At 44.9% G+C, this 24005-nt stretch overlaps 2 protein-coding genes across 4 annotated transcripts in view; both read left to right on the forward strand.

Moving 5' to 3' along the window:
• Positions 1-11: 11 nt before the first annotated feature.
• Positions 12-5643, forward strand: LOC118316840 (PHD and RING finger domain-containing protein 1-like). 2 transcript variants are annotated; one of them, XM_035645074.2, is made up of 6 exons: positions 12-455; positions 1356-1439; positions 1525-1670; positions 1785-1873; positions 2358-2593; positions 4207-5643. In XM_035645074.2, exons 1-6 carry the CDS (start codon positions 333-335, stop codon positions 4333-4335), a joined length of 807 nt encoding a protein of 268 aa, XP_035500967.2. In that variant the 5' UTR covers positions 12-332; the 3' UTR covers positions 4336-5643. The 2 variants fall into 2 exon arrangements, with proteins under 2 accessions (XP_035500967.2, XP_035500968.2); XM_035645075.2 differs by having other exon boundaries at positions 16-455; positions 2379-2593.
• A 5499-nt stretch (positions 5644-11142) lies between these two features.
• Positions 11143-24005, forward strand: part of acap3a (ArfGAP with coiled-coil, ankyrin repeat and PH domains 3a) — a 62962-nt gene continuing 50099 nt past the window's right edge. For both annotated transcript variants that reach the window (XM_035645548.2, XM_035645549.2), the window contains exon 1: positions 11143-11375. In XM_035645548.2, the coding sequence (XP_035501441.2) occupies positions 11329-11375 (47 nt within the window). In that variant the 5' untranslated portion in view covers positions 11143-11328. The remainder of the gene's footprint in view (positions 11376-24005) is intronic.

Below are 24005 nucleotides of genomic sequence, written 5' to 3' on the forward strand. Positions count from 1 at the left end.
TTCTGAAGGAGTTAGACCGGAAGTTAGCTAGAGTAGCGCCGAAATTGAAGTGGAGTGAAAAGAGGTTTCCGTCGACATGTGAATTATTAATCTGTAGTTCGATATAGAGCCAGGAAACTATAAAACTATTTCTGATACAAACGCATTAAATTGTTATCACTGTATGACAGTATTGTCTTAATTCAAAGGCGCACTCATGTTGTTAGATAACGGCTAAGCTAGCTAGCTAGCTAATCGGAAATTGCGTCACAACAAAGCGGAGTCAGGTGTAGTTTATTCAAACGTTTAGTTCTACACACAGTTTGTTTTCGTCGTGTGCTGTTTGATCTATAATGGACACGTCCTCGGCAGACACATGTCACATCTGCCTGGGTCACTTCGAGCAGAGACCTGTTGCTTCTCTGGAGAGGTGCCCGCACGTCTTCTGCCTCCAGTGTATCCTGCGATGGTCCCAGGTAAACACACACACACACACACACACAAACACACACACTTCACCTGCCACGCACACACTTCACCTGCCACACACACACACACACGCACACACTTCACCTGCCACACACACACACACACACGCACACACGGAACATGGGATTTAAACATATTCATATGTTTTTATGATACAATAAATGAATAGAGATGAAATAATCTTCAGATTAGGATGACATGGATCAGAGTTTTGATATGAGATGTCTTCAAGTTGCTTGTTTCGTCTGATTTAACAGTCCAAACAACGAAATGTTCATCTTACAATTATGTACAACGTGGTTAAGTATGAATAACCGTAAGCAACATTTGTTGTCTGTGCTTTATGATTTGACAATTCATATTTGGTGACACTTTTTCAGGTGATCTTTGGAAAACCCAGGAAGTGCTTTAGCAACATTTACATCAATTCCCTTTGCTGCACATTACTTAATCATAGTAATAAAAAAATCTGTTCGCTCTTTTAATATGACGCATTATAAACTTGATTTTTCACATAAAACATGAAATAACAGAGAGTCAAGACAAATCTAAAATTTAACATCTCATTTTTGGATCATGTTCAAATTGTCATTTGCCATTTCTGGCTCCAATTTTTGTTGGATGAGTGACTTAAAATATTCATCAGTAGATATTTGGTGATTCAATTTCTCTCGATGGACTAAGCACTTAATAAATTTAGCCGTACAGCAGATTCATCGACGATGAGTATAATGATGACTCACAGCCCCGTTCAAAATGAAGTTTCGACATTACAGATCCTCTCCATTAATATGTGTAGCACGTAATGTCATTGTAAAACGACACTGTCAAAGCTGCACGACCCTTAAGAGAACATATGTATTTTGTTCCCCTGTCCTGGTCCTCAGACGTCCAACACTTGCCCGGTGGACCGGATCAGTTTCGCCGTCATCCACCAGAGACGGTGTGCCGGAGGGGTCGTTCAAAAGAAGGTGAATATTTTTACAGAGTTTTGCTGTAGGAGACGCGTGAACCAGTGTGCTGCTGGTAGCTGATCTGCTCGTGCTGCTCCTGCAGATCAAAGTGAGGGGCCGGAAGAAGGAGGCGGATGAAGATGATGATGAAGAGGAGGAGCCGGGCGCCGCTGACGCTGTGTTCTGTGAGGAATGTGGACGGAGCGACCGCAGACACCGGCTGCTGGTGTGCAGATACTGTGATTCAGGGTGTGGTACTCTATCGTCAAGTTGCTCGTTGTTATGAAAGATGTGTTATCTACATTTGCAAAAGTCAAAAATGTATTTAATGGTGAAACCGGTGGTTGTGCTGCCTGTGTGCAGGTTTCACATGGACTGCTTGACACCATCGTTAAACTCAGGCCCTGAAGGCGACTGGACTTGTCCCGACTGTGCAGTCAGTCCTCACACAGGTAGAGCTATGTCCTCATTATTATTTTATTTTACAAATTTTGGAGGGCAAATTTGTTTTGTATCTAGAATCTAAAAAGGAACATAGATAACGACACCTGAACATGCGGAAATACAAATATGATTCCCCTAGGTTAACTGGTTGGGGGGTTAGGGTTAGGTTCAAAAAGTTTCATCCACAATCTCTTGATGAGGAATAAGGTGTACAAGGAAAATTACCTTAAATTACTTCTGCTTGGCATTATATGTAAAATACTAATAAATAAATATATATATATTTTCTTTTTTAATTAAAATGAATTTGACTTTCCAATGTAATTGTGGGGGAAACACTGTGATAAAGTGAAATTAGATCTTTTGAAATTGCAAAATGACAGTGGGGAAAGATCTGCCCAAAGTGTAATGCTGAAATTGTTAGAGAAGAAGAAGAAGAATTTCCAAAGTGATGATTGATGATTACAAGATATTCTCTTCTTCTTTTTGTGGAACCACCCCTGTGCTGTGCAGACTCCTCCTCCGTGGTGGTGGAGGAGGAGGAGGAGGAGGAGATCAGTGACGGGGAACTGACGGACCTTCTGGCCGAAGTCAGCGAACCCGCGACGACCGGTCGTCTCCGGCTCTCGACCGTAAATCGCCCCGGCGGCTCCACCGAGCCACGACACAGCGCGAGGATCCAGAGCCGGACCAGCAGAGATCTGGATCCTCGAACACCAACCTCCCGGGTGAGAGATTCACAACTTTGCTGAATCCTCCAACTGTCTGGCTGAAAAAGATATTCTCTTTGAGACACACACAGACACACACACACACACACACACACACACACACACACAGACACACACACACACACACAAACACACACACACACACACACACACACACACACACACACACACACACACACACACACACACACACACAGATCTTTAGTCTGTTTCTGAAACTGAAAGTGCTGTAAATCAGCAGCCCCCAATGTGCACATTACTCATTTAAGTCGCCTGATGTGCATCGCCAACTCACCTCAGAGTAAGTACTGCGAGAGAAAATAATTCTTCAAGCAGGAAGAGAAAGTCTCGTCTGTGGTTTTGTTCATTTAACAGATTGTGAGCGAGAGACAAACCAGTCACTGTACCGTGCAGCGCTGTGGCACCTGACCACATTTCCTGCTTTGCCGGATAATTTTGTTAAACCTGAATGTTGCAGCGTGGAAAAACCATAACAAAACTAAAAGAAAACTGATTGCATCATCCTTTAGCTGCTACAGTAGTTGGTGAGACGGTGTAGATGTTGGTGTTTGTGATGACTCTACATGGCCGTCAAGCTGGGGTCAAGGGGTCAGATAGTCCTCAGGGGTCAAGGGGTCAGATTGTCTGTTGTTCAATCACTTTTCATAGGCTTGTGGCATCTTCCTCTGAGCTCTTGACTATTGGTTAGATGGTGAGTTTGGTTTGTCAGATTTATCGGCGCCTCACTGTCACCAAGGCGTTGTGAGTCTGTTTGTTTTGTTTTTACATCTCTGAGTTGTTTCCACGAATTCAGACATATTGGTATTTCTGTGATGATCTTACCATTAGTCCGATTTTATTCCTCTTTATTCTGTTTCCATGCAAACTCAAAGGGCTCTGTTTATTTTCCAGATGAAAGGTGCAGAGGTCAGGACAAAGGTCGTGAATATTTCTAATTTAAAAAATCGGGGATGCTGGATCAGTCACAGAGCTGATAGTTCCCTTATTAAGTGGATCAAGAATTGGTCACTTGCTGTAGAATTGATCCACATGAAATTCAGATTTTTCACCAGTGAAAGTCAGTGCTTCTCAATGTTCCTCTGACTTAAGAGCCGCAGCAAATTTTGGCCTCATTAACTTAATGTATTTTAAAATTACATAAGTTGAAGTACTGAGATTTAATATTTGTGACAAAAGGTAGAACTGGTAAAGGATCAGGAATCAGCATCAGCAGATTCCCTGAATTCAGATATTGAAATTTGTATCGGCAGGGGGGCCTTAAACAAAAACAGACATTATAAAAAAAAACGTTAAACAATAAAAGTCAAAAGAAAAAACTGCTTCAGCTAAAATGTGGACAAACCTTTAGTTTTTAATTCAATCAATAGAATTAGACCAAAGAGGGGAAGATGTCAAATTCCATAAAAAGAGAGGATGTACGTATTTTAAGATTTGATAAATCTTTCATTCTGTCAATACAGACAATTTGCACTCACTTAGAAGTTTCATTCAAATGGAATTTGTGCGTTCCACTTATGATCTGTGAAAGAAAACCTTCCATAACGTTGGTGTTGAACACTGAATAAACATTTTGCTCTTGTTTTTTTCAGCATGTACCTAAATACCTGTTGCGAGCATCAGGGCCCGCGGTCAGAAGAGCAGACGACGTAGAAGCTGATCACGGCGACGCTTCAGTCGGTGAGTCGAATACAGGGAAAAGACGAACGACAAGGAGCTGAGAGGACGCTCGTCACTGCCGGTACGTGTCCCAGCAGCCACCACATGGGGGCAGCATCGTGTTATAGCAGTTAGGTACAGAGCCATATACCTCAAGAGAAGAAACTGAACCTGCAATACTTTTTCTGTCTGGTGTAAAAACTGTTGTTGAATATTATTATTATATATTTTTTTTTAATTTTGCCAATAAAAACCCAAACCAACAACGTGTGAGTCTGTGTTTCAGTACTTGTTGACGTCCCCGTGTCTGTGTCACTGAGCAGCGGTGGGAAGTACATTTACTCAAATCATGCACTCGAATGTAAATATGAGGTTCATTTACTTGATATTTATTTAATTATTTTCTTTTCACTTAATTCTTTTACTTTGTTTGATTGCAGATATAAATATTAAAACCGTTTACTCCTCTACATTTATTGAACAGCTTCAGTTGCTCTACAAACCAAGATTTTTGTCTGCAAAATGTATGAAGAAGTTATAAAACATGATGCTTCACTGTAGATGAAACTGTCCAACAGTGTCCACAAATAGAGCTTTTTATTGATAATTGATAATAATAGTAAGTTTCTTAAACAACTTTTTGCATTTTTGTTCATTTTGAAGTTTGGACAATATATTGGACAAAACAAGCATTTTTAGATTCTGGGTAACTGGCTATTTTCTGAACATTTACAACCCAAATCAATAATTTGATCAGCAGATTGATAGATAATGAAAAATAAAATAAAAATTCCCACAGTTTTGTATAACAGACTGACGTCCGCATCCCCCTTGAGCCAAAACTAAAGAAGGAAACAAAAGTGAAGGTTGATTTTTCTTGTTCTTGTTAAAATCTGTTTGTGGTTATTCTGGTGCCGGTGCCACAGTGTGGGTGAACGTTACAGGTGCTGTGGGTGGACTGTGGCCAACCGAGGCGTCGGACCATCAAAGACTCGCGCAGACTTCAAACGGGGAATAAAGCTCCTCTGATCGTCTGCAGGATTCCCTCATCCCGCCTCCCTCGGCAGCACCGAGCCGTTGCCTAGCAACAGCAGCCTCAGTGATCTCTCAGGGTGTCGTGCAGCCGGAACACGAGGAGGAGGCTTCAGTCTCACACACACACACACACACACACACTCTCAGATCTGCTGCGTTTAATCCTCTGATGTCCGAAAACCTCTTGCCGCCTGTTGCAACAACAAAAAAGAAAAGGAGTATTAATCATGAAATCCCTCCACCAAGATATTTCTACATTTATGTAACTGACACCAGGACAGACATCAACTCTGTGATTCCTGATGCTACAGTAAAGTTATGATCTCTCATGTGTATCCAGTCTCTGTTTCTGTGTGTGTTATCAGTGTGTGTTGTGCTCCAGTGGGCGGGGACGTAACAGGCCTGCAGCTCATCGTGCCCTACTTTTCCCCCCCTAAAAGAACGTGCACAGAAAAAGAAAAACGTTCACCTTCTCTGGCCCGACGTGTTTGCTGAGCAGAAGTGTTGAATCAAACCTAAATGTCCTGGTTGGTTGCGCCAGCTCACAAGAAAGTGTATTTCCCAAATCCAACTGTTAATAAACTAGATCCTTTTTGTCCATACAACATTCTTTTTCTGAAGAGGTCAGCTGCTCTGCTGCTGTGACCCTACGGGACCCTGCGGGACCTCCGATCCCTGGCGCCCTTGAACCTTCTCGGTGAGGATTTAAATTGCTTTTTTTGGCTAAATGAATATTTGATGCTGGTCTCGCTGACACAGGCTTCCTGAGCAGCACTTTGCTTTTGTTTCTCTTCCAGCTTTTCCATCTCTGACCCGGCGCTGACCCCCCTCTCCACTCTTTATGGGATCCTGTCACTGTCTCCCTCACAGGAACCGCTGGCTTTTCTTTTTTCTTTTTTTTGACAAGAGCCCTCCGGTGGATAAGGAGCTGGGGCCCAGAGTGCTGAAGGGGCTCTGGGGCTGTAAAGCCGGTGACTCCTTCAGCAATTAGGCTTATGGCCTAACGCGATTAACACACGATGGAGCCGAGGTCAGAACTTCTAATGACTCGCTGATCCGGAGAGAGTCCGTTTATTAGTACAGTAAGTTCGTCGAAAATTGAAATGCCAAATCACAATAAGGTGACAGATGATGTGACTCAGAGTCTGTAGTGGAAAAATGTTTCCATGCGAGAAAGTTTTTGTTTCACCGAAGGCAACCCCCCCGCCCCCCCCATTTAAAGTTTTTTTTTTGTGACATAGTTCAAGTTTTTGGGGAAATACACTTATTCACCGTCTTGCCAAAAGCTAGATTAGAATATCAGAACCATCTGTATATCTGAAAACGAAGTTGCAGCTCGGAGGAGGACGAGGTTCCTGGCTCTTTCCAAATGTAACAGAAAACAATCCTGCCCACCAACTCCTACACAATGAAGTTCACTGATTTAGTTTCTCCCGTAGGTCATTTGTTTGAACTGTACCAACACTTGACATGTGACTCCTCCTAAAACACACAACTTGTCAGTCTCGTCCGTCCTGGAGATACTGTGACTTCTCTTTGGGCGCCACCATGACGTTGACATGTTTGTCGACATCTGGCGGACGGATTAAGATGAAAATTTGGTGCAGGCATTTTGGGTCCGTTTGAACTTTGGTGACCCCATGACCTTCCATCTCGCACCATCATCAATTTTGTCCATTAGCTGAATTAATTCAACAGTGAGGTTGTTGTTGTTGTTGTTGTTAGACTCATCTTTCTCTGTACCTTTGGAAAGAGGCGAGCTCACCCCCTTCCCACCTGCTTCCAGTCTTAATGCTAAGCTAACCTGCTCAAACGTCTACAAAAAGTAAAATTCCCAAACGTTATTTTTTGCTGCAGCGGCAAACTCCTGCCCGGAGGCTCACGACGCCAATGAGCGAAGCTTGACGGAGAAGCGACGCCGCCCGAGATTTTAGCTTCACGGGCCGATGTGCATCGACAGATCTGCTGAATAAGTCAGCAGCGAATGTTGGCATGATCGCAAACCGCTCTTGGTAATTCAGTGATTCCCGACCTTTTTGGCTCGTGACCCCCTCGGGCAACTGTGTACTTTAGTTGGCGAACGCACACACACACACACATGCTGCACATAACCGGCGTTGTGAGCGCTGCGGTCCTTTATGCAATATTAAAAATAAATTTTCAGAATGGATGTGGGAATGCATTCTGGAATAAGTCGGTGCATCAGCGAGAAGACGCGTGCATGCATAATACACAACGCTCATCCGGCGTCTATGCCTCGTTGGACGTGGCTTGTCGAGCCGTTGCACCTGCAGTCAAAAGGGGATGGAACATTACAAGCTGTGTGCTCAGCAGTGCGTCTCTCTCTCTCTCCGGCAGAACCGAAGAGGGGAGCAAAAGTAGGTCACCCTCCCAGAGACCCTCACTTCTCTCCCAGAGATTCCCCGCTGCAGTATACTGTGCTTATGTCCCGCCATGAGAGGGCCGCTGACGCGAGCCAAAGCATGGGAGGCGACAGCTCCCTTTGGTGTGTGTGTGTGTGTGTGTGTGTGTGTGTGTGTGTGTGTGTCTGTGTGTTTTTTGCCGCAGGGATGCCACAGCCTCGACCTGCTAGATGCCACACAGTGTTGGAAACGAGAGCAGCAGGAGAGAGGTCACTGAACGGCCCATCGCTGATATGATAGCGAGGCTGTCACAGTCCATTTCGGTCATCATGCCATGCTCGTAACCCGACACAAAATCCTCACTGAGAACCCTCCAAAATCAATAGTTTGGAGCGTATTATCTAGCGCTTGAGTCTAATCGACCACTCAAAGCGCTTTACAGTACAAGTCGCATTCACCCATTCATACAGTGCTGCTGTATATTTAGGGTTTGCCCAAGGACACTTCGGCCTTGCGGGCCTTGGCGAGCGGGGGATCAAATCGCCGACCTTCTGCCAAATAACTGTTCAATTGACACGGCCAGCTCCAGAGCCGAACTGCAAGCATGTGCTAAAACAAATTGGAGACCAGATGAGAGTTGGCTTCCCTGATGAAGTCGCTCAACACACTTTACTGAGTTTGTCTAATCTGACTGTAGATGTTGTCGCAAGTTGAGTCTCTGCATCATCCACTTCCTGTCCGCCCAGTTCCTGGTCACTTCACCGCCACGCTACTGACATCTGAGTATAGGTTTCTGTTTCCTGAAATTCCCACCAAGAAACACCTTTAAAAAATAGCCGTCCCTTCTCTTTGGTACCTGCCACATTGTCTTTGCGTTTGACCTTTGCTTGTGTTTTTGGATTTCGGACATCTGCCTGCCTCTTGCCAGTTTTCCGTTGACTTTATCTGGATAACTTCTTGTGTATGAACATTTTGACTGTGAACAAAGTCTACGCTTTTTATCCTAAACCCTGGACTAAAGTTCATCTGCGTTTAAGTCCAATTTCATTATAGAGTCACAAAAGCTAATTCGCTAAATCAAAACCAAAACCACTACCAAGTTACCACAATGCTCCAACTGGTCTTATATCACGATCGTGTGCGGCTGTAGCAGTAATCCAGCAGCGTAGGTTATTACGCATACATATCACACGGTATGCAGGCACCACCGAGTTTGCTCCCAAAGTTCCTCCAGCAGTTTGCACTTTGAGTTCAGCCGACTGCTGCTGACACGACGGCCTCGCAAAGACGCGCTCGGCGCTTCGAACTGGGGATGAGGCGAAGAGGAAGAGGGGAAAGGAGGGACGGTGCATGGGGACAGACATGATCTGTTGTTGTTCTGTTCTGTCAGGGGAGCACAAAGTCTTATGATTCGTCCTTTTGATTACTATGAATATGTGTCAGCAATATCATGGCAATCCAGTAAATGTGGATGTAGAGATTTCACTTTGGACCAAAGTGTTGGACCCACCAACTAACCGACATTGCCATTCCAAGAGCGAGCCACTAGTGGGGATGAAAAAGAAGAAAAGAAAAAAAAAAAACTGCTGATGAAGTCTTTCCTCTGAGATTTCAGTGAATGACGGCCGCATTTCCTCCCAAAGACGTCTCTGCTGAGACTGGATGAGATCATCTCCATTCACGGCCCGAGCTGCAGCCTCTTTTAAAAGCCGGGATCGGAAGGAACAATGGCGCTCTATGAAATCCTGCAGTGAAAATCCTGAGCCGGCTCTCTCTCTCTCTCTCTCTTTCTCTTTCTCTCTCCAGCCTTTCCTATTTCCTGTGAATTAATAATAGCCTCGCTGGCGAAGTGGATGCACTCAAGATACCCTCATTTTTTTAACAGCATGCATGGGAAAGTGGTACGTGCTGTATGGCAATCCTAGAAAGTGTTAAACGTTCAAGCGTTTTTTCAGAAATCAAGCAATTAGTTTCAGTGAGTCAGGCTTTGACTTGAAATAGATTTTTGCAAAAACATATGGAAAACATATTATTCTGTATCAAAGGTGTGAAAAGACGAGTGGTATGGATCTGACTGCAGGGAGCAACAAGGCAGCAGAGGATTAAAACACCTGACCTGAAACACTTTTCTACTTCTAGCGATGTAAATCTCAACAGTACACAACATGGAATTCTTGTTTTTCTTTCTTGATTTACAAAATGCAGAGAATTAGAGGATGAGAGTGAACACGATGAACAACATTGGCGATAAATTAGTCACGACCCGATTAAAGATCTCTACAGCAAAAAAAGACAAGTTCATTAATTGAGTGGACAATTAATTGGCGACAATTATAAGAATTGATTTGTCATTTAAGTCATATTTTTTAAGGGAAAATTACAACTTATCCTGGTGGTCAAATGTGAAAATTGAATATAATTCCCATGAGAAAAATTAATGTGATGAAGTTATTGTAAAAAAAGAAAGAAAAAGAAGAAGAATTGGTTGTATTCATTCAAATGAGTTGCAACGTGACGTCAGCGTTACACTCCATCTCATGCGGAGGGACGACGCTTGTGCTGCGTTCAAGTGCGGTCGGAGAATTGTGCTTTACATGATGTGACGACGTTGTAGGAAAAAAATGACATGCATGATGAAAACATTAAAAAAAATTCTACCCGGGAAAAAGTACTAAAGTACTGAACAAAATGAAAATATCTGTCAGTGTTTCCTTAAACTATCGTATCGTATAGATGCATTAACAGGAGGTAAACAGTTTTCTAATGTCGTTGGTTCAAGGTTAAACAAATTTGAACTACTTTGTATATCATATTCACTACCTGATTATATGATTGTATATGAAATGAAGTATAAAGTATCTGTATTATGAAACAGAATGGAAATACTTAAGTTAAGTTTTGAGACTGTTAAGTAGCCCTTTTTCAAAATTGAAGTGGTAGTACAGTCCCCCTGACCACTGATATCATGCATCAGCGGTTATTATATGATATATACAATATAAAAATAATATATATACAAGATATACAATATTAAAAATGAACTGTATGACTGGTTTGGTTTGACATCAGGTACTGGTGTTTTCAACAGGATGAAGGTGACTGGGGAGCCTGCTCCATTTAGCATGAAGCTATAACAATAGAAGTGCTATATATATTAAGTTTTGTGTTAAGTTAATACCAATATATATATCCATGTAGCTAAGTTAATATATCCGGACGACGTCATACGTTAAATGACTGTATATTTAAGGGTAAACTGAAGATGATGATGTCGTTTTTTTTGTGTGTCCTTTAAGTTTGTTATTCCTAAATGATTTGTTTATACTTTGAACAGAACTTTGCAAAACTGTGCATGTTTTTCAAAATTGTGCTTTAAAATGAACCTGACTTGATTCGACCCGACCGCAAAAGAACTCTGCGCACCGAGTCCAGGGCGAGGCACGTGAACGCAGCGCGGGCTCCAGCTCCCGAGGGAAGCGGCTCCGGAGCCTCAGACCGAGCGACGGGAGCGAGCGAGCGGCTGCAGGAGCGCGGAGCACCCGGCTGTTTGTGACTCTCTCCGTGTTGTCGGATACTACCACTCAACACCTCCACCTCGAGTCTCGCCCGGGAGATGAAACCCGCGTTTTAAACCGTGTCACTCCGGCCCGAGAAAACATGACGGTGGACTTTGAAGACTGCGTGAAAGATTCACCCCGGTTCAGGTGAGAGGCGTCGAAAGTCGGTTCCCCCCTCAATGTGCTCGTCGAACCGTCGGTCGGCCGCCGGTTCTCTCGTGCACCATCACGTTATTAATCCGAGGGGCAGTGAGTTTTATCTGCGTGATGCACGTTGGACTGAATTTCATTTGGATCGGTGATGAATGGTGGACAACAGTCGAACAGTTTGTCTGTCTGATAGACTCCGTACGCATTTTCACAGACCCCACTTCCGGTCAGTCATCCCCTCAGTAGTGGTCATGATGATGATGATGGTGATGGTGATGATGATGATGGTGATGATGATGATGATGATGATGGTGGTGGTGATGAATGGTGGACAACAGTCGAACAGTTTGTCTGTCTGATAGCGTCCCTACGCATTTTCACAGACCCCACTTCCGGTCAGTCATCCCCTCAGTAGTGGTCATGATGATGATGATGATGATGGTGATGGTGATGATGATGATGGTGGTGGTGATGATGATGATGATGATGATGGTGGTGGTGATGAATGGTGGACAACAGTCGAACAGTTTGTCTGTCTGATAGCGTCCCTACGCATTTTCACAGACCCCACTTCCGGTCAGTCATCCCCTCAGTAGTGGTCATGATGATGATGGTGATGGGGATGATGATGATGATGGTGGTGATGATGATGATGATGGTGGTGATGATGATGGTGATAATGATGTTGATGATGATGGTGATAATGATGTTGATGATGATAATGATGTTGATGATGATGAGCTGTCACATGGACTGACTGAGAGCTGCTGAATTCAAAGTGATGTTATGTTGCTGCTCTTGATTTCTTCTTCTTCTTCCTATAAATCAGCATTTATTTGACGTCCACGTGTTGTTCACGAGATCTGTGACGAATTGATTTGATTTGCAACTAACCTTCTTCCTTAAAAAGTTGCCAGATGTAGATCGTGTATCCGGGTGAAAACGATTTACTGTAACGCTTCATGGCAGGAATTCAACGTCGCATTTAAGATTTCCATCATAAATGAGCGCCAGTTCAAAGCAGGGTTGCAGCTAATGATTATTCTCCTCATCCATAAATCATATAGGTTCATAAGATATCACAAGCTGCTTCACTCAATCGTCTTGTTCTGTCTGACTCTAACGGACTACAACCCCTGAGGTATTCTGTCTACTTTCACCTGAGACTGAGAAAAAGCAGCAAATAGTTTAGATTCTAGAATTCTAGATTGATCAATAATCAAAATAATCCGTCGTCTAACCCTTCACAGATTCGTCGTTTCAGCTTGCAGTTCCAAACAGCGCCATTTAAGACGGCGTCACTAATCAGTGGATCAGGGGAAACTGAAGGTTTCCTCTCGCACACCGAGCTGACGCCTCTGACCGTCGAGCTGCAGAGGTTATATAAATAAGGCAGGAATTTTTTCTCTACACCAACATCTGAACCTGGTTCCCTCCGCTCCCACAGAGTCGAGAGAACTCCGGGGCTGAAGTGAGTCTGAGCCTGGGTCCGTCCACAACGACGCAGGTGGAAGATCCTCCACTCACACTGAAGAACCAATGAAACAATCAAAAGATTGTCTATGACAATTAAAGTCCAGATAAAGTGTTGTTGGTCAAATGTATTGAATATACAGAGCAGGTTTTAATTATAATGGCATAACTTAATCATTTATATTTAACTCACACTGAGAGACGGGCTTAGAGGATCCGTTTAAAGTTTTATCTTTTTCAAAACTGTGATTTATTATTTTATAAATGGACTTCCGATGAAAAATGTCTTGGAATGTCAATTCATCATAATTTAGTTTCATTTCCCACGTTTTTCCAAGAGCCCAACTGATTTCTGGGGGCAGATGCAGATACTGATATTAGGGAGTAAAACATTTCTATATATATATATATATATATATATTAGGGATCATTGACACATTTCTTTTCAATTTACTGTATATATCTGCTGATATATCGATATCATGATATTTCTTTTACTCCCCAATATCGATTTGTACATCGGCCCCTTGAGACATGACGGTCGGCCTCGGCCAGGAAATGTTTCATGTTCAACCGTGCGTTGTGTTTTATAAACACACCATTATTCACGCTGTAGTAACTTTTGGTCCTTATGGTTTTTTTTACCAACAGTATCGGAGCAACAGTTGTTCAGCCCAGTAGTTGTGTAGATGCAAAGTACTTTCCTACACTGCACTTGTTTCCTCGCGGAGATATAGAATCTCTGCTCCCCGTCCGGGATGTTTGAACGACCAGAAGAGAGACAGCGAAAGAGACGTGTTCTCGAAGCCGCCGGCGCCTGCGAGCGTGTTTCTTCGCTCCTTGGTGGAGCTCAAAGCGGCGCTGCAGCATGAGAAGTGTTCACGTAACAGCCCTGGAGGTGGACGGCTGGAAGGGGAGGCAGGCGGCAGGCCCCCCCGGAACACAGGAAAAAATCCACCGGGCTTTTTCCACAATGAGGAATTGGCGTGACACACCGATTCCCACACGTGTAAAAACCGTGCGGGAGATCACTTCGGCACAATCACGTCTCGCGTGCTCTCGAGCTTCAGGCCTGTCGGCGACCAGCGGAGGAGTCTCCAGAGCCCCGATGAGCCCTCGTACCAACCGCTTGTGTTTTGTATTCATTAGTCTCCATGGATACTCCCGACTCGGACAGACGTGAGGTTTCTGTGACCGGCGAGCGTGCTCTCCACATCTGTTTTGAGAAAAGTTGCTCTGTAATGAATACAGAGGCCACAGGAACCGGCGTGTTTGTGTTTGCTCCGGCACAACATTGGCAACACGCGACGTTTGGCCTGTTTTCTCCCCACGGACATGTTAATTTGAAAAAAAAAACACCGTCGGAGGGTAATATATATATATGAGGGACAGCGACTTCAGTTGTGATTCGCATAAATTGTGTCAGGGCTGCAACTAAAGACCCTGTTTTATTTAATGTGGCTGTTCGGTCCTCAATCACGCCCATCGTCATCCATGACCACGTTTAATGATCTTGTTTTGTCCACACCACAAAAAGAAAAAATCACTGTACAATGACAGAAAAAAGGGGAAAAAATCATACTGGAGAACAAAGTTCAAATGATTAGTTCATTATCAGAAAACTGAACAGCAATTGTGACAATCCAGTAATCCTTTGAGTTGTTTTTTAAGCAAAAATAGCCCAAACATCTGCCCCTGGCTCCTCCCTCTGTGAGGTTTTGAAGGTTTCAAAGACAAAGCTTTTCTCGTTGTCCGCTAGTTCAGTGACAGAGGGATCAATACGTTTATCGAGAAAATAACCTGCAGATTCATAGCCACACCGATTGAAGTTGTGTCCTGTTTTAAACTCTTTTACAGTCTGAACTGGGCAGATCCACTTTGAATGACTCCAGTATTTAAGCCGAGCTGTTTGCCATGATGCTCCTTCCCTGCGTCCTCGCAGTTCCTCCAGCAGAATATGACTATTGTGCAGCGAGCGTCTCGCTTCCGCTCAGAGACGGACTCTTTTCTCTGGGTCTGAATGGCCCAGGGGCAGAGACCCCCCCCCCCACTTCTCCTCCCATGTGAACAGCTGGGGGAGGAGAGCTGAGGCGAGGCCGCCGTCCCGTTGATGGGCTTGTCATTGAGTCACAGAGCGGAGCGCCCCGACAGGCGGGGAATCCGAGGCCAATGACCTGTGGCGCTCGCTGCTTGTGTGTCTCCAGTGTCTGTGTGAGAAGGACTGGATGGATGGATTCGTGACACAAAGTCAGATGACAGGGTCGGACTCAGAGGGGGGTGGGGGGGGGGGGGGGCTGCATGTCAAATTGCCTGGTATGTGAAGGAATGCCAAGCATCCGGTGTAATGCTTCGCGTCGGAGGGGTGAATTAACTACGCCTGTTTGGGGGAAAAGTGCACGTTAAAAAAAAATGTATGTGATGTGAAAAAAGTTATGGCTGAGGGATGTGGCCGAAGCTGCGGCCCGAGTTTGGCCTGCAGTCGGAAAACAAGATGGACGCCTGCTAGCCATTATTAGCAAAACCGGTTCATAGTAGCACATTACGCGGCATTTCACACATACTAACGCCGTAGTCCCACACGTGCACACTAACTGGACAGTACAATGTGTACGACAAGACACAATGAGACAAAACAAGTTTTCACTCACTATTGATACACGGAGAGCAGCCATCTTGGATTTCATAGTCGGGGTTGGTGAGGTTCCTCCGACCTTCCGAGACGGTCGGTCATTCCGAGTGCCGAGGTATAATGAAACGCACCCTTCTTCTGATGTTGATCTCACACAGTGGCGATTGTTGGCAAAATGAACATGTTGATGTTCATTAATGTCATTATGGAAAGTCTGGTGATTATTTTCTCGATTAATCGAACAGCTGTTTGGTCCATGAAATGACACAAAATGTCGATTGTGTTTCCCAAGATGATGTTAAGAGTTTTGTCCACAAACCAAAGATAATTCAGTTTACCGGAGCAAAGAAAACCAGAAAAATATTCATCTGTAGGAATAAGAAATCAGAGACAGAAAATTCTAGTTATCGATAACTAATCGATTAATCGTCGCAGCTCTACTGTCTCGTGTTTTAAAATGACGAATGAAACATAACCCGTTTCAATATTTTGAAGATTAATCAGTTATTTTCTGTATTTTCTTTTGAGCATGAATAAAACGCCACAAGCAGGGAAAACGGGTGTTTCACAGATTCCAAAGAATTAGAACAAAGATTCAGATGTTGTTTTTGGTCCGACGACAAACAAAACCCCTGAAAATCCAAACCAGTGAGAAGCTGGAACCATCACATGTCCAGTTCATTTCTTCAGTTCGTCGACATCTGACTCCCGTTTGATTATGATCTGATCTGCACATCAGTGTTTACACTCAGACTCCGTCCAATTCCAGCTCCACTCTTCCATGTCGTGTTCAGTGAACTGGAGAGCACTGGAGTTTTTGTACTTCAAGATGTTCTCTATCCATCTGGTCTTTCTCTGCCGGGAAGCAGTTGAATGGTTGGATTTCATTCGCTGAGAGGAGCTTTTTTGGCCCTTGAGCATTGTTCCTGCCCATTACGACTAAACATCCCACATGAGGCCTTAATGCTCGGAGTCACGCCGAATCCCGAGCATCGGGCTTCATCCCAGTTCCACGGGTTGTGTCAAATCATCTCTGCGTTCCGAGGGCCGCTTAAGAGGATGTCGCATGTGTTTTCCGGAAGATCCGCATCTCCGGCTGCAGCTGGAGGAGATTTCTGCTGCGTGGTCTCGTTGCTTCTGCTCTATTTCAGACTGACCTCCTTCCATCTTGGATCTGTGTCAGTGGCCCTTCTGTTCGGCCGACGTTGCTCCTCCCCGAGACTCTGTGACTCTGTCGTCGTGATCGAGCTGGCCTCCGTCACATCCGTCTCCACTGATTTTAAATTTTCGTCCAATCATTGATCGGATAAAACAAATGTGTAAAAGTTTTACAAACCAAACAATGAACGTAATTGAGTAATTGATGAAAATAGTCAGCAGGTTAATCTATAATGAAATTAATCTTTAGTTCCATCTTGGAAAAATGCTGCATAACTATTGAATCATCTATAATAGAAAAGTAATAATATAAATATTAGAATATACTGTATGTAGTAATAATATTACCTTAGATACTTTAAGTACACATTTGTGGTTTGCATCCAATGCAGGGCTTTAAATTGTAACGTAATATTTTTTACAGTGTGGTATAAATAATGAGTTACATGAGTAAAGCATCTGAATATTTAACACACAGCTCTGTTTCTATTAAAGGTGTGAACCATAAACCCTGCGTCCTGGTTTAATGACCTCTCGCTTGTTATTTCCACATTAGATGCATTAAACCCACACTACGCCACCGTCTCCCTCCACCCACGCAAGTTTATTCTGCTATTTTAATTTTCACCCGTGTGCTTGATTTAATGGCCGAGGAAGCTTGGCGGCGGCGGCCCGAGGGCACTTCCACTCTCGTTAAGGCCGTCGGCGCAGCTCTGTGTGCGCCGCAGCTAACAACTCCAGGTAATGAAAGTGACGGCGGATTAAGTCGGCAGTTTGACGGCCCCTGTGTCCTAATCCGGGATTGGCCCACATTCGCGCCGGCGCAAAATCCCTGCACGGCGAGTTGTCACACCTGGAGGCTTAGCGTCCAATCGGTGTTACGCTGATGGTGAGGAAATGCAAAACAGATCTAATGATAGGCTTCACGCAGCAGGGCGATATGATTTCTCAATCACGGCGTTGTTGCCCTCCCACTGGCCGGGCGCTGCACCATTAGCTGGAGAGTGCTTTCATCTTCTTAAAACGGGACCAGATGACGGGCGTTTGCCAGCTGGAACCTCGGAGCTCACCGGGCTCCAAAGCATGTGGGTCAGAGTGGAAGGTCGCTGCCCGGAGACCGATCAGATTGACACCTCCGAGCGGTTGTAGGAGGATATGGCTTCGTCCACACTACTGCGGAGTTTTCGAGCACTTAATACGGAGAAGTTGACGCAGTCACCCGCATTCGCTCCCTGATTGGTTGTCATCAGTCACGACTCAACTACCACCTTTCAGTACGAGGTCCAGCCCCATCGGATTCCCAATAGAAGCAATCGCTGATCTTACTTTTAACTACTGTTGTGTCTCGTTCGTAGTATTATCTTTTCAAGTGTACGTGTTTTCAGGTGTTTCACTGTGGACGGAGATTAATACTGATACAGGGTTTAAACGCTTGTGTGGACGGAGATCGTTTCGGTTTAAAAACGCCGTTTTAAAACGAAAACGTAGTAGTATGGATGACGGCTGTGTGTTCTCTGCAAACACAAACCAAGAGTCAATGTGCAGTAGATAAAGCTAGTCTAGTCTTCAGGGTAGACTTAGTTTGTGCACCGCAAATACGACAGATTTCGTATTTGCGGTGCACAAACTATTGAATCTATTATTTTGCTGGAAACAAGTTAGCAGGTCTTGTTGAAGTTGTTAGTCTGGGATCCTTATGTCCTTATCATCCCATCCAGATTCTCACATGCTTGTTGTCGGCGCCTGAACTCCTCCGGCGATGGCTTGTGGAGATGCTTGCATCTTAGTTATGTGAGGAAACTGTCAAAGTGTTGGGCATGGTTGTCAATCGTCGTATTTATCGAGTCACTGGAGGCTCGTACTTTCGTCGAGGTGATGTCAATAATCTGGCTGAATTTACTCAGGACATGTTTAAATTACTTACAATCCCCATATATGTCATTTGTCGTGTCAGGTGTCTTGCACATACATGTGATCCGCCTCGATGTTTGCGCGTGTTTCGCGCAAATTAACGGTAAATGAACTGCAAAAGCACCGAGGAGGAAAAATAACTTCACGCAGTTTAGTTACGACAAAGACACTTTTTGTAAAAAACAGCTTTTTAATGAACACAAGCACGCGGTTGAATTCCTTGGTCCTCACTGGCTCCATCGCACGTGACATAACGGATCATTTAGCGACAGATCAGACAAACGCTATGCAAACATCTCGCTGCACTTTCTGCATTACCTTATGTTTTAATATAGTTTTAAAGATGAAGGGAGAACAACGACTAAAATTTAAAGACTGCTTTGCCAAAACGTGTCAAGTTTTCTCGACCTTGTTTTTCATCCGAGTTCTTGCTGCCAGTGTAGGAGGGCTCACCTTACAGACGGACATGTGCAGTTTTAATTATTCCGTATAGCATGAGTTATTATACTGTCTGTATTTATATGTTCTGTATCCCGGTAGGTTATTGATGATTTGTGGAAATGGAGATTATTCCCTGGTGAAAGGCTTCGGGAATGCAGAGATGGCGTCATCCCTGAGCCCTTTTTGTTGAAGGAGGGGGAACCGCCGCATGAGCCCTGGCCGTCCCTTCTCGATTCATTTGAATGAATAGCGAGACTTTTTTTTTTTTTTGCGCACACAAAGAGCCGTGGAAAGCAGGGCGCTGCGCACTGAACGCCGCTAATCTGCTTCTGTCTCGGGACAATCCAGAGAGGCGACAAAGAACCGGAGCGGTCGGAGCGCAACTGGCAACAGTGTGGAAAGTGGGATGAAGACCTTTAAGAGCCCCAAAGCTCAGTTCCCATTTCTCTCTTTCAACCATCCGGTGTTGCCACAGGTTGCGCTTTGCTGTGCGTGCAGACGTTGAATCAGCACTATGGCAACATCCTGAGCCACCGAAATGATGGATGAGTTGTAGTAGACTGGCGTTAGTATTCCTCTCGCAAGCACACGGTGAATAGAAAACCAGCACTGACTAACGCGAGGCAGGGGAGTTAGAAAACAAGAGCTGTGCCAGACAGCGCAGCGTCACACACACACACACACACACACACACACACACACACACACACACACACACACACACATGAAAACACACGGAGCAGACTTTTTTAACACTGATAATCCAAGCCCTCTGGTCTGTTTTCACAGAGCGGCTGGGTGAACAAAATTGCTCACAGCTCGGCATTTGTTTTCCCGAGCAGATTGGATTATGGTAATGGAGGGGCCGAACATCTGATCCGAATTCTGTGTGGCTGTGGACATCGGACGTCTCATGCTGTTTGGAAATCCACTTTCCTCCCTTGATATGTCGGCGACGGGCTCCAATTTGCCCCCCGGTTACAGGACTGGATCATGAGTTCCACCCTGAATGCAGGAACGCCTGGAAACACGAGAGGAGCGTCGATAAAAAGCTCGTACCGGAGCGAAAAGCTAACGACAGGCTGCCGGAGTCTCTCACGACATCCGTGCACCTTAGTTTTAAACCCTTCGGACCCCTCGGCTGCATTTCGGGTCACGCCCCGTGAAAGAGTTAACGTCAAACAGAATATGGATTCTCCGTATCGTAGAGTAGCGCCGTCAGATGGACGGCAGGTGAGGCCGGCGTCACATACGACAGGACAGAAGCATGTCTTGTAAAAGGAATAGTTCTAGACATTTTGGGGAAATACACTTCAGAGCTGCAACATTTAATCGATTAGCAAGCGACTACTAAATTAATCGGCTATTTTGATAATCGAATAATAGGGTTAGTCAAAATTCTCTGATTTCAGCTTATTAAATGTGAAAGTTTTCTGGTTTTCTTTGCTCATCTAGGACAGGTAATCATCGTGGAGATTGAGAAACATGGTCGACATTTTTCCTGATCGATGAATCGAGAAAAAATAATCGACAGATGAATCGATCATGAAAATAGTCGCTGGTTGCAGCCCTGATACACAAATTTGCCACCGTTCTGAATGAATATGAAACTAGGGTCCGTTAGCTCAGCATGAAGATGTCGCCTTGGTTCCAGTCCTTAAGCCGAGCTAAGCAAAAATACATCACAACTTCATATTCAACAGACAGACATAGGATAAGTTTAGGATGTTGATCTTTTCATCTGATGATGATCTTTTCATCTAACTGTGCACCAGAAACAGTTTCCTTAACTATTACTTTAACAGCCCTGAGAGTCTGGACTGTTAAAAAGTGCTTCCTCTCTCTCTCTCTCTCTCTCTCGAGTGCGTGACCTAGAAACGCTGCTCACAGAGGCTCAAGCTTTGGGTCTTAAAAAAATCACATTAATCCGTATCGGGTTTTCTCATTAGCGGCGCGGTGTGTTCAGTGTTTCGCCCGTTTTACGGTCTCGAGATAAAACACTAATTGGCAAATACCCAATTTCCTCCGCATAAAAGCGTCTCTCCTATCCCGTGGCTCGTTGTTTTTTTGGGACTTCTGCTGGAGGGGGATTTTTTTCTTCTTCTTCTTCTTCTTCTTCTTCTTTCCCTGTGAAGCGTGCCCTCTATGTGAGGAACTGTCCTGTCGGTGTGACGGTGACCGGCCGTGGCTGTGCGTCATCTGTCAGCAGACCTCGCAGACAACATGACTTGCAATTGGCCTCATTTTACCGCCAGACCCTCGATGAGTCGAACGAGCTTTCGCACATTGTTGAATCCGCCGTTTTGACGGGGAGCGAGTGGCAGGGACGAAAAGAGAGTAATGACCAACAGTTTTCACTGTTTAATGTCATGTCTCGCCCGATGACCATGCGCTGCTTGGAAATCCGCCGTGTCTCAAGGGAGGGAAAGTGGCTGGATGGATTCCAGGTGTGTCAACATCAGCTCATGCTAAATGGTTATCGCCCTACGGGTCCGGATATGGGATGAAGTTATTGGTAGAAGTTGGGGATTTCAGCCGCGCAGCTGTGGCCGGCGTGTCGTCACCGGAATATGAATATAAAACAAAACGTACGTCCAGCGCAAACACGTAGGCGTTGCCCCCACGAAAGTGTGAAGAGCCGCAGAGAAAATCGCCGGGGGTCGACCGTCTCTGCTCAGTTTCGAAATGCTGAATCACATGTGTACAACTCGCATCTGTTTTCGATTTGTTTCGTCCCTCTCGCGCCGCCGCCTCACGCTCCCCCCTCCCCTCGTCCTCCCTGCCTTCCTCTGTGTGCGGGGGCAGACTTCTGGTCGTGGCTGGGCCAGGACCGGGTCGAGGGACGGGTCAGGAAGTGCGTCAGTCCGCACAAATATTAAACGCCGGTTCGGAGTGAAGGTCAAAACCCCGGGGAGATGTGTGTGTGTGTGTGTGTGTGTGTGTGTGTGTGTGTGTGTGTGTGTGTGTGTGTGTGTGTGTGTGTGTGTGTGTGTGTGTGTGTGTGTGTGTGTGTGTGTGTGTGTGTGTGTGTGTGTGTGTGTGTGTGTGTGTGTGTGTGTGTGTGTGTGTGTGTGTGTGTGTGTGTGTGTGTGTGGTTTGCTGACTCCCCTGTTATGACACCCAGCCCTGAGTCACAACATAAATCCCTTAGTACCCTTGAATCACTTCCATCTTTAATAAAACTTAACTAAACTTATCTTAACTAAACTTAAATCTAATCGTCCACCACCATTTCTTCATTCCAACAACTTACGGAAAATTAAGACATATGTTCTTTACTTTTTTTTTAGTTAGTTAAATCTCTTCTCTCTGATTTATATGGTTGAACATTGAAGACTTTTTGGAAGAGCGACAATTAGTTGGTTTCATTTTTTTAGTTGCTTGACAGGAATTTTCATCGCCAAACATTTTATTGATAAATTATGACCATCTGGTCATTTCTCAAGCAAACGTTACAAGCAGTTCATGGTTTCTGGTCATCAAATGTGGGAACTTGCAGCTTTTCCTTTGTCTCAAATCACAGTGAATTTTAACATATTTGGGTGTTGGACTGTCGGTCCTGAAGAAGAAGATGTTCGATCACATAACTTTTTAAGGAAGTACGTTTATGCATGTTTATGTAAAACAGACTAGACAATGATTTAATTAATCGGTTGATAATGAATTATGACGATGATCCATTATAGTTGCTCGAATGTTGGGTTTGGGACAGTTCATCAGACGGATTAATGAAAATAATTTCAACATGGATCAAGGAGAATGTTTAGTATTAAAGGAATTACAACTGGTCAGCAATCCCTCAAACTGCTGCTGGCTGCGGGGCGGCTGTGCCTCAGGAGGTGGATAGACGGTCGTCCACAAACACAAAGGTCGGCAGTCTGATCCCAGCTTCCCCCCCAGTCCGCATGCCGATGTGTCCTTGGGCAAGACACTTAACCCTTAAATTGCCCCCGACGTTCTCTTCCGGCAGTGTGAAGAATGGGTGTGAATGTGACTTGCTACGAACTCGTCAATTTTATACGTTATATTCTCCCTGTAATATTTCCTCACCTATTATTTTTCCGTCTCTGAACAAAAGTTTGGCCCATGTCATGAAGTTCTCCGAACAGACGGTTCGGCCTGGATCTTTTCCCATTCAGCTCAAACTCTCTTTTCTCATTGTTTCCTCGCTGCGGCGGATGTTTGTTGCGGTTCCTCTCTGCACACTGTGGTTTTTGTGGAGAGATCAATGAGCCGTGACTCGACTCGACTTTTTCTCTCACAGAACCGTATAATTCCCCCCCCCCTCGCTCTTAGTCTGGAAGAACAAACTGTAGCTGTGATCCTCCAGAGAGTCATTTTCACTGCCATGTTTCAGCACCGTCAAGCCGAGGAACGCTGCAGCTGTCCCACGCTCCGGCGCACACTCGCATTGTTTTCTGCTCATCAAGTGTCACTGTTGATATTTTATTTTTTGCTGCTGTTGTGGCAGTTTTTTCCTCACAAGGACACGGCGCGGGTTCACGCCAGGGAAAAGTGAGAGACGAATAGCCGCTATTGTCTCTTCACTTGTCGACATGTAAATGTCCCCCAGCTCAGATTGAGCAGCCGAAAGCCGCTGGTGTCAGGGTCCGGTTAGGTCTCTGCTGGTTGACACGGGAGTGACATCATCGCTCGGGTCAATGGACTGACGGGAAGAGGGTCGGGGGTCCTGGAGCAGAGCCAGAGGCCGACGCCAGTGGCCGGTTGCTGACTGCGGGGGCAGAGGAAACACCTGGGGGAAACCCAGGGGGAAGTGACGGGACCTGTCGCCTTTTGACTTTCCTCCATTCCGCCGAATTGACTCTGTGACATTCGCACGGATCGACGGCCGTTCACCAGCTCCACATGCTGCCACGAGTCTGCTCGTCTCCGGGGCAGTTTAATTCCGTATTGTCTAGTTTTCGGACCGCATGTGAAAACAGCAGACCTCCATTTGTTTAGAGTCTGTTCGCAAGGAACGGCACGTCAGCACAGTTCTCATGGAAGGCCGCCCT

The sequence above is a fragment of the Scophthalmus maximus genome, chromosome 3 (genome assembly GCF_022379125.1).
Source record: "Scophthalmus maximus strain ysfricsl-2021 chromosome 3, ASM2237912v1, whole genome shotgun sequence".
Lineage (NCBI taxonomy): Eukaryota > Metazoa > Chordata > Actinopteri > Pleuronectiformes > Scophthalmidae > Scophthalmus > Scophthalmus maximus.